General features: G+C 46.3%; 1 protein-coding gene across 4 annotated transcripts in view; it reads right to left on the bottom strand.

The window, feature by feature from the left end:
- Positions 1-341: 341 nt before the first annotated feature.
- Positions 342-11718, bottom strand: part of LOC144142902 (atlastin-2-like) — a 45922-nt gene continuing 34545 nt past the window's right edge. For 3 of the 4 annotated variants that reach the window (XM_077674734.1, XM_077674733.1, XM_077674732.1), the window contains one exon: positions 343-2804. In XM_077674734.1, the coding sequence (XP_077530860.1) occupies positions 2694-2804 (111 nt within the window). In that variant the 3' untranslated portion in view covers positions 343-2693. Of the gene's footprint in view, positions 2805-11718 lie in introns of all 4 variants that reach the window. The other variant, XM_077674735.1, reaches the window with a different exon arrangement.

The raw sequence follows: 11718 nt of genomic DNA, 5'->3' as shown, positions 1-11718 counted from the left end.
CTCACAGGCTCCTGGCCGCCATCTGACGGGGAAGGACCGTCGAACGCTCCCTTTCGTCACCTTCCCTCCCCCAGTTTGGGCAATATAAAGTTTTCTCATCATCATCATCCACTTCAACTGCCGGCCGCGTGAGTCGTCCCTCGTGGCTCGCGGCTCGGGATCCTATCTGCAGTCACACGGTGCACTGCTCGGGCGGCGCGAGCTTGCTCGGCTGCCGCGGCGGAACTGTTACAGCTTAAGCAGCTCCGCTGTGAAAAAGAATGAGTCGTATATTTTATGGGGCTACGCTTTTTCTGCGGAACACACTACGGCACTAAAGTTGACGAACAAAGAATAGGGAACAAGGCCTGATTACCAAGTGCTTTATTTACCAGGTAACACAAGTACACAACAACGCCATCGCCGCGGTGGTAGTGGACCACACGCGACAAACCCTTTCCTCAGTGACAATACTCCCAAAAATGCTACTTCTGCAGAACAGGCATCAAATCGATGTAGCCTAATACATGGAGCCAGATACATATTCAGCGTCTCCAAAGCCGCCATACGTAGCTACAGCAAAGGACGGATATTACAAGTCGCCGGAAGAATACTTCAACAGCAACGAGCACCAAACTACAGGACAACTAAACTAGTCTGGACTCTCCTGCACACGTAGGGTTACACGTCAATAAACAGACCCACACAGCTGGATGCGAGATCGTCACCCGAGTAGCAATAAATCCACCCGCAGCGGCAATAGAGCACTCACAGAAGTTTGTACACAGATACAGAGATAACGGACTTGTACCGAGATTAAACATACCAGGCGCAACTTCCTAGCTTCCAACAGCAAAGTGAACGCTGCACAAGCCAAGGCATGTAGGCAACTACAAAATGAATAACATACCTTAACCCGGTGGCCTATAGTCGCTTCCATCCAGAAATCTTCCCGAATGAGTGAAAAAAACCGCAGCCACCGCACAGACCTCATGTACATTACGTGGAAATGCCAACAGAAACGACAGAACAAGACGCCCTACTCCGTATAGACATCACACATCTGAGCACTAAGAAGCCCTGCTGCGCAGCTCCGATATCCTAATGCAGCCACGAGATGCACAAATGGCCGAAGAAACTGCCACGAGCCAAGATGTCCAGGCTGACTAAAGCGGTAGAGATAGCCCTAGCTCTCTACTCCTGGCTGAATAATGTTTTATCTCTCTCTCTCTCTCCCCCCTGAAACGTTCCGTATATACGGAATTATGGGAATGCGGAGTACATTCCTAGCATGACACAAAGCCGCCACAAAACAAAAAAAGATTTTTGAGAAGCAAGTGAAAATGAAACTGTGCATGGCTATTTAAAACATTTGACACATGTTTTAAGTCTGTATGATCATTAGAACCGCGAAATCATTGCCCGTATGAATTCCGTATATACGGAGTATACGGAAACCATACGGAGCGTGATTTTGCTTATTATTGAAGATAAAAACACCAAAACTGTGCCAAGCGTTCATATTGTGCGAACTCATATAATTCCCGTGTTTGTGGATCCAATATCGACATTCATTACGCTTGGAAGCGGAACATTCCGTATAAACTCCGTATTCTCATAATTCCGTATATACGCAACTTTTCAGTAGGGCTGTGTCTCTCACGTACACAAATCCTACAAAAACAGACAGGCACAGAGGAGAAAAGATCTATGAATGTTAGCCATATCGCACAATCTAGAACCCCCTTACCCACTTGGTGAGAGGATCTGGTGTGCTCCTGCTGGTTCGCAAGAACTACACACCTATTACCCCCGGCCCGGCCAGGGGTTCAACCGAAGCCGCTCCTCGAATGCAGCTCATCATCCTTCATGCCCAGTGGATTGCGACAAAACCACGCTATCCCGCAGGTTGGTACAAAATCGAACACATCTTACAATGGTTCATGCAGCTTTCTAACGAAATGTGAACATTAAACATAAGGATTTCCTACTTTTTCCTCAAGCAGGCCAGGCCCTTTAGAATATAATTTCGCGATTCATTGAGCAACTAATCACTGCAAGTTTGTTCATTTATTTTTACACATACAATTCTTATACATCCAGGCCCAAAGCTTCACAGAGGGAAGTAGGTACAAAAATGTTGCGTAGGGCGTTCAGAAAGCTGACTTGTAATAGTGAATCCGAGTCCGAATTGAGCCCGAATTGATAGCTTTTTAAAGGAAAAGTGTAACGGCAAGAAATCTGACTTCATACCATTGGGGTATCAATGTGTTATCTGATTGATTTGATTGTGTCGTTTAACGCGCCGACACTGCACAGGCAATGAGGCCCGCCGTAGTGGAGGGCTCCGGATTTATTCTGATCACCTGGCGATCAATGTAACGTCTAGTTTAAATGCAATTTAACGCATTTTTAAAGTGTAGACAGTCTTCGTACATAGCGCGAACGCGAGTTATCGGCGGTGCTGGTTTTTGTTACAGTGTTTATTTCGATTCGATTCGCATACCACTCTTCCGGTTTCCAGCTGGGGATTTGTGTTAAAACCTGCCCGTGCGAACACAGGACCCAACCTACAACACTCCAACGAAACTACTCTGCATTACAAGAGAGGCGTGAGCACCCGAAAGAAGAATTTTTCTCTTATGGCATACAAGCACTTGGGGATGGGCCTTTGGAGCCACCACGGTGACCGTTGGTAACATAGCGCTTCTTAGTCAGTCGTTCTTGCTGCCTTTTTGCTTTGCCAAAAGGGGTTGCTTCTCCTCATCATCAGTTGCCTTGACGTCCAGATCTGGAGCCCGACCTCCCCGCCGGAGGTGGGCAATCTGCAAAAAAGAATTTCTTTGCAACTTCGAACTGGCTCTTTTCCTGGAGACATTGAATCAATGCCGCTAGCGCCTCGAAGTGAGCAATAACAGAAAATTACACCAAACCGACCCATTTGACTTTCACTGCATATTTGAAGTATTCTTTTAGCGTGCAGTTTTTCTTCACAGCGTGACCGTTAACCTTAGGTGAGGTGAGCAAGTTATGGTTCCTGTAAAAGGAAAGCTATTGTTGCGTTATCAGTAGAAGGGTATTGTCGGCAAAAATTTAACGCCGTCCTTCGGCACACGAAGTGGCTGCATTGCAGAGGGGAAAAGATGGATGGAAGTTCAGCGCGAGTGCAAGGGAGGGACGTATTGCAGCAACAGCCAATCCCCCACCCGCTCGGACTATCGCGTCAAGCCGAAGTGATGTCGGTGGCAACTCTTTTTTGGCGCAGGTGTCGTTCCACTTGCTCAGGGTGACGTTGGCAAGTGGAGGCAACCGAAATGGCATTGTTGCTCGGGTTGCTGAGTCTCCTCACGCCGCCTTGTGTACGCGTTGATACTTAGTGTTAAATGGAGTGTGAAGAAAGTGAGTGGCCGAGTAGGCGGCAAAAAATTATGCATAATGAACGACAGCAGCGAAACGCTGGGACCATTGAACAATCAAAAGGAGTAACAGACAGCGACCCCCGCGCAACCGAAATGTGACTTTCCCGCTTTAAAAGGCATTTGAGTGGCTCTGTCATGCTCATTCTCTTCTTGATTTGTTTTTAACAACGGAGCTGTCCTCGAGCTGGCCCTTCCGACAGTCTCTTTTGGTGTCGTGTCACGCTCTGTCTAAAGCAGCTTTCTCCGCGGCGGAAAACCGGTTCGCGCTATTGAAATAGTTCATTAAATTTAAAAAAGGGCTGCTGCTTGACTTAGCTAACCCTGGATATGCAAAGCGGAAGCTTGGCTTAGCCTGGTTAAGTCTTGGTTTCACTTGGTTAACATTTGATCTACCTCTTATTATTATAGTATTCATCTAAAGCCTGCCTAAATCGGCTGATGTGGTCCCGCCTCTGGCGTATGGCTGGCCGAACCATATGTGCGGGTGGTCAGGCGCTGCTTGCCGATGATGATTAAAACACTCCAGCTCCCGCGCAGCGCTTAGAGAAGACGGTCCGGCCTCGTTCATATCCATGGCCAAGCTCGCTCGCATGCACACGGCGAGTCATGTGGTCAGGCGCGAACCGGCTGCAGAGTGTGCATGCACCAAGGCGACAGTGGCAGTGGCAGCGGCTAGCGAACGCTGCCGTCGGCTGAGCTCGGCCTGGTGAATGACGTAATGCATTGCCAAAGATACGGCGCAGCTTCGGTCAAATGAAAGCCAAATTTACTGTGACGGCAATACCACTCGACAAAATTTGCATAGGTTTGTCTTAAAAAGCTCATAACGCCTTTATATTTTGATATTATGCCTTTGCTCCAACAAAACATACGGGCTAACAGTTGAAGACGACTTTACGGCGATTTGTAAAATCTTGGTCTTTGTAAGTTAGCTTCTCCGCATTGTGGTTGCGCAGTCAAGTATGGCCTTCTAAGGGGCTATTATTATAGAAAACGGCTTTAACTCTTGTGTGGTCGAAAGTATCCCAAAAAAAGTACGTGACATTTAGCTGCTAAGCTGGCTCCTCCATTACGCAGACTTTCATTTACTTGTCATAGTTGCCAGTGACGTTGTGAGCGTTACACAATGGCTGTCTGCTGTCTGCTAATACATGACCAGCTGCAGGGGAGTATGGTTGCAGAAAGCAGTTGTAACTGTTGTTTCATCGAAACCATTCCAAAACAAATTTTATGAAAATTAGCCCCTAACACAACTCTAGCATCACGCATCACAGGTTTGCTGGTCCTCTCGCTTCACGGAGTGGGAGGGCACTGAATTTGATTGATTGATTGTAGGGTTTAACGCGCCGACGCAACGCAGGCGATGAGGCGCGCCGTAGTGGAGGGCTCCGGATTAATTTTGACCACCTGGGGATCTTTATCGTGCGCCGAAATCTCGTACACACGGGCGTTTTTGCTTTTCGCCTCCATCAGAAAAGCGGCCGCCGCGGCCGGGAATCGAACCCGCGACCTCGTGCTCAGCAGCGCAACGCCTTAGCCACTGAGCCACCGCGGCGGGTCAGCACTGAATTTCACTTTTTGTGTTTATTGGGCTGGGTTGGCATGTGAGCTACTACGTCGCGTTCATTCTTTTCGGCGTCTGTTTATTTATTAGTCGCAGTTCATATGTGTAACGTGCAACATCAAAGCATGGCGTTTAGATCCGTGTATTAGGATTAGCCACATAACAGACCCCAAATGCATATTTGGGGCCAGGCCACAGCCGTACACTCTGGTGTCACACACAAAACTTTTTTTTTTTTCAATATACGCGAGTCCATATCCCTAGTAATTAGGTACTAGTTCAGGGCTATATGCACCACTGAAATTTTTTGGTGGTGAAGCAATATTGAGCCTATGGGCCTCGTGCGCTTGTATGGTGGCGCCACTGATGTGCTGTGTTCAGCGCCATCTTGCGGACAACGGAGGCATAACTTCTGAAGTCCGTGAGCAAACGACGTCTGGAGCATAGTATTCCGCGCAGTACGATTATTAGAAGAGAAAGAACAAATGACCGCTATTCTGTTGCCATGCGATACGAACAGCCAAACGGTACTTTATTAAATAGAATATGGTTCGCAAAGCCTAAAGGCGACAGGAAAGCGATTCATCACACAAAAACCAGTTTTATACAAGCGCGGGATTGTTTCCGCGCAGCGCGCGGTCACGCTGTCATTTCGCAACGGCTTCCACTGAACACCAGGCAGCGCCGCCCAAATAAAAGATAGAAATAAAAAGACGGAAGCCCGCGATGTTACCAAGAAAACGAGAGGAGTGCAGGAGTGTGCGTCTGTGTGTGCATCGCCTCCCGGAAGCGATAATGTATGTGAGAGGGAAGGCGTGATCGCTCCACCAGTGGAAAATTTTTTGTGGGGAACGTCCCAACGACGCCAGTAACGAACGCCTTGGTTGCGGTGGTCGCTTTGGTGGATTTCATTTATTGAGCTTTAGATCAGAACGGCTGGGTTAGAACTGCTGGCATAACCAAGCAGTTGGCGGACAGCTTATTGTGAGGAGAAGACCGACTACGCGACTTCATGGTGCTTGCAGAAGCGAATTTCTCCCGTGTATACACTCCACTGTGCCTTGTACATGTCAGGAAGTGATTTGATGTGTTGTGTGTGCGAAATAGTGGCGAAAGGTTTGTGTGTATATTGCGACACCAAGGATAAGCGGCTTCAAGAGCCCGAAGATTCAGGTTTGTAGAGGCAGGTATTTGAAAATGCCAACTGCTTGAGTAAACTCTACCTCAAACTGCTGAAACTACGATGAGTTCGTTGGATGGGCTCATAAAAATATCGCAATGCTTTTTGAAGTGCTTTCATAGGTTTATAAATGCGTACTTAATATGCTAATAATTTTGGCGTAGATGCGCGAGACGAGGCTTTCATGAAAGCCTCTGAACGTTTATTTACCTTGTTTATCGCTCGACATAGACACGGGCACAGATATGGTAGATCGCTCAACAGGAGCTTTAATTGTGCACGAATGATTCCTCTCGCATTCGGACTGCCCTTGATAAAATAACACCATTTTGAATAATGTAGATTAATTGTTTCAAAGCTGACAGAGTTGTACGTGATGTTTGTGTGACTACGCTGGCATGACTACATGCCAGCGTGAATAGTTGTGCTGGTGCAAGTTATCTTTGTCAGCAAAAATATTTTGCGCAACAAGCCCCACTTGAACTCGTTTTTCACCCACTGTCGCAGAAACGCCAACCACAAGTTGTACAGGAACATATGTTTGAGATATTTGAGAGTCCTTTCAATAAAAGTGTAGATGCGAGTCTCTGAATTGTGGCTGGTGTGTTCTGTTTACGGTTGTGTCGCAGTGTAGCGTGAATATTTACGTTTCTGTTTTCATTTTAAAGCTTCATATTTTGCTGGTATGACTACATACAATTCAAGCATGCATATCCGTGGGTTGTTCCATGTGTTTTCTGATGCGTGCACAGATTATACTGACACTAAATGCTATTTGAGGCGCGACAAAAATATGCACTGGATACACGGCATAGCGGTCTTACGCCAAGTAGCGTGCACATACGCAAATGCACCTATGGATCTGTTCTTTTTATTTCTTTTCGGGTACTATGTGCTTCGTGAACGTCGGCGTCGCAGGCAGCTGATCCGTGTACTGTCGTCTGCGTTTATTGGAGAAGGGGCGCTTTCTAAATTATTTCAGCTTGTATTCCCGCACAACTCGTCAGCGTAACATTTCTATTAATATAACAATTGTGAATTAAAAAAAAACGCGGTAATTGTTGTATACTTATTTTATGGTTGTTGTTTAAATTAAGCCGCGTAGCGAACTGCTGTATATGTTTATTTTGTTCTTCAGAAAAAAATTCCGCCGCCGCTCCCAGGTGGCGCCACGTGTTTATTTAAAACTGCAGTGCACGAGGCCCATAATGTGATCGTTGGTGAAATTATATCCGGCCAATACTAAATATGCAAAACTAGGTAATGAAACTTAAAACGGCTAGTTGCAAAGTAAATCCCATAACTTCCCGTGTATCTAACCCTTTAGGATCACGGACCTACATGTACGTCCTCTGCAAACACCTTCAAAATTGTCAATAACGTACATGTACGTCATAGCTTTTTCGCCAACTTCTCTTGCTTGGCAAATATGTGCTTCCACACTGCGGAAATACGTCAAATTATGTTCTTGCGCCGACAGCTCTTCTTTTTATTTTCTTATGATTTACTTCAGGCGCGCGCCAGCTATCGCTTGCGAATCCGGTAACGAGAGGGCGCGCTGGTTATCGCCCACCTAAGGCCCCTTACGCCCATCGGGCGCCTCTCGCTTCTTGCGCTTGCCAGAGACCAAGGGCCCCTGCGAAACTGATGGTGCTGTTTTCTCTTTTTTGTATTTTTTATGGGTGGTGCGTCGTCTATCGCTCGCGCATGCGGCCGCGCGCGCGCGCGGGCGCAGCGGCTGGTTTTGGTATCGTCCTCCGGGTGCTTCCCGTTTTCTGCGCCCGCGGAACTGATGTCTATCTGATTTCGATTCACTCAAAAGGTGACGTCTTGTTACTGTGTAGTTTTTATTTAGAATTTTTCTTGTGTTACTCATGAATAAACCACATTAATGTAACAACACAAACGATTTTTTGTCACTGTATGGTCACCCTAAAAAAATTACGATAATTTTTTTTTCGAAATTTATTCATCCGAAGAATTTAAATCAGCAATAAAAAATGACCCCGGAGAGTCGCATTTGACGGAAAAAGTCGGCCCTCAAAGGGATAGACAGGTGTTTTCAAACTTCTCACACCACACCGTTCTACTATAGAAAGTGCCCCGTTAAAATATTCCCATGCTTTTATTTCAGAAATCCGTATAACCTCGCATCGAGTACGTCACAATGCTGCCAATCGCATAACCGTTGATTTGTTTGTCCGAACTTTTGTTTCCTGGTCCGCACAACATCTGGCGAAACACCAACTCAGTTGGACTGAGGGTTCCTATCATGTATTTCAAACGCTTGGTTGACCTTTCCGCTTTAAAACAATGGTTTTTAGTTGCGGAGCACCTTAGGACCGCTCAATGTCCGTCCGCGTCCGTGCACATAGCATTTACAATCGCAAAAAAAAAAAACAGACAGGCACCGGTAGGACTCGAGCCTGCGTCCGGTAGACCAGACAGAGTTAGTGTCAGTCGTCGTCTTACGCATTGGGCTACGACTGGGAGTTAGTACCCGAGAGTCAAACGGCTTACTCCCTCGCCTGTAACGGTGCAGGACCTCGTAATGTCCGTCCGCATCCATCCGTGCGCACACCCCCAACAAGCGACAATTAAGCGAAACTCAATTTGAGCCGTGAGTTGCAGTTTCATTTAGGGAATAATCAAGGAACAACTCACGGCTTAAATCAAGTGACGGTCAGGGCGCAAATGGGATGTCACGTGCTGTGGGTGCAACTTGGATGTAATTTCAAGTCCCCGTTCTCCGCACCCTCGCCATCATCCACGGAGTGGAGATGGTGCCATTTTTTTACAACCCCCTTGGGCCACTTATTCCCAATATATATTTAAATACACCCTCTATATCTCTATAGTTGGGCATCAGATTATTCATCCACCTAAGCTAGCTTACGTGATTCATTATGCATGTAATAAACGCCTGTTATATTACTCTCCTGCCTGGCATGACACTGTGTTCTCAGTGGCTTTTCTGGCCAGTACCTCCAACAAACCTTTCTTGGCGTAGTTTTTCCACGAAGTACTTTCCGGTCTACGCTGCGCAGCTACAGTTTGGTACCACTGTGATGTGACGCTAAAATCCGTCTGACTGGGCTTTTCTGCACTGAAAGTCACCGTTAGGGAACTAGAGAAGCATTAAAATTGTTGCTTGGTATCCAGGTAGCTCAAACGTAATTCCTCGAACGTATTTCATTGCTTTTCAGGTAAAGTTGGCTTTTTAAGGGGAATGTTTAGTGTTCTCACTCATGGCGTCTTTACCGCGAAAACGCCGAAGAGAATGAAAAAACCCTTTCCGGGGACGCATTCGCCCCAGGGTACCCCGCGTTACGACGCCGACGTCTATCCCATTTCTCCCTTCTGACATGATCGAAAGGGTTTTGAAAATATAGACGATAACCAAAGTATCCGTCACGACAAAGCTTCGCGTTCAACCATCGTCGCGATTTGACGGCGATGTGCATTATTTTCGCCTTACATGTCGCCACATCGACACCTTTACCGGCATTGCCTGCAGCATTCAAGCGGTCATCTCGAAGAGGACGAAATAGTCGCTGGTCAGCGTAACAATGTCTCCGAGCGGCTGCGCACAAGACGCTAAAGGGTGATCGAATAACAATCCCTGACTATCCGCTAGGGATATAATAGATGAAAACGAAGCAAAATGCACAGGGTCTCTGATGTAATCGGCCACATTTACGGGAAATCTCAGTCTCAGATGTTACAAGCGACTTGAAGACAAAAACACAAGTGGTGATGCATTAGACACAAGCCTATGATTTACTTTTGTTCATGGTCTATTTTGCCGCAGCCCCATTTGCCATCGTCTTATCTTTCTTTTAGATGGCACCCATCTCATTCACCCGCCTTGTCCCTGCATCCGGCGTCGGCATCGTCGTCGTTGTTGTCGGCGTCCACCCCTCCCCATTCTCCTCGCCGCGCCAGCTTCGCTCTCCACCGCTCACCCCCTCTCCTCTCGGATAGCGAACACTCTCTCGCGAGGGGCATTGGATTGGATTCGATTGGATTGGCTTGGCTTGGATTGGATTGGCTTGGATTAAACTGGATTGTGTTGGATTGTGTTGCGTCACAGCCGCGGCAGACGCACTGGCGCCGGCGCGATGCGCGCTATAAAACGCGGTGCCTGCGCCGCTCCGCTCCATCGTTCCAGCGCCGTTCCTCCGCTGTCCAACGCTGCAACGTGAACCCGTCGCATCTACACAGGGATTCCCGCGAGGGGAGGTGGGAGTTTTTTTGTAGCTTGACTCCTTAACCGGCGACCCTCCTACCTGCTTCCTCACAAATTAGATTGTCATCCGCATTTTTCACTGTAATTATAGTAATTCCGCCCGTTAAATGGCTATCTAATTAGTCGCCATGACTACTTGGCGCAGTTGTCTTATTCGCCCCTTGTAAGTCTTAGTAATCGACATTAAATGCAGTGTTCATTCACATAAATCTCTCCGTCATCCATCGAAATATCATGTGACAAACATTATTCCCTTACTCATCCAATTTACATCATCTAAGTATTCTGCTGTGATCCGTGACCCTACCCCAAAGAAAAATTTATTGAATTTGTTAAGTTTTTATATTTCTTAATTTATTAAATTATGTGATTTAAATCCCTGTCATTCATCCTTATTTCTTGCATTTAATTTGATTTGCCTTACTTCGCTTTGATGTGCCAGAAATTGCTCTGTCATTCACTTTGATTTCTTTTTATTCCTTCTGAATGGTTTTGATCCCTCCTAATTCAAACTGATTCTCCTTAATTTGCTTTGTTTCCCTTCCTAATTACCTTCATTCACCTTCATTCACGTTTATTTCAGCAAATTTCTTCCATCTGCTTCACTATCATTCACTATTACTCCTGTCAATGCACTTTGATTCCTCTTACCCCACTCTTAATTCGTGCATTACTTTCTCATGTGTAACACCCTTTCAGTGCTTAGTACCCATCATAAATGAATTTATTCACTTCGATATATTTCATTTACCCTAATTCGCCAATTAACCCCCTTAATTCACCGAACTATACTTCGATTTTTATTCATTCACTTCAATGCATCCACAAATCCGGACTTCTCCTCCCTTCCACTTCAACTGCTGTAACTCGCTGGAAGCGTTTCGAACATTTCGCAGACGACGGGTTGTGACGAGCGGTTTTCGGTCAGAGGCGTTCATGAAAAACTTAAACGCACCGACAACCGATTTTTGTAGAGTATATGTTCTCTATCCCAAATGAAAGGGCATCCCTTACAGCACCTTAACGAGAAACGGTTTTGCTGATAACGCCCTAGAAATTCTAAAATCGAAATTTTTAGGTTTACGAGCCAACTGTGTCCTCCCATAAATAATGCTGGCAACCATGACGTACAGTAGCACGGCGACATAATTCGTCTGTATGCGAGACGAAAAGCAATGTTTAAAAACTTGTCCCCAGCTGAAAAAAGTGTAAATCTCGAGCTTTCTTATTCCTTTATGGGTTTTTTGTAATTCACTAGTCTATTTAAGTCTATTTTGCACGAAGGCGCCGTCAGTTAGGATGGCTGATTGCTAGAATCTGGCTTCAC

Source organism: Haemaphysalis longicornis, unplaced genomic scaffold (genome assembly GCF_048455015.1).
Source record: "Haemaphysalis longicornis isolate Haplotype H1 unplaced genomic scaffold, Haemaphysalis longicornis Haplotype H1 scaffold_6, whole genome shotgun sequence".
NCBI lineage: Eukaryota > Metazoa > Arthropoda > Arachnida > Ixodida > Ixodidae > Haemaphysalis > Haemaphysalis longicornis.
This window is presented reverse-complemented; position numbering and strand designations above follow the sequence as displayed.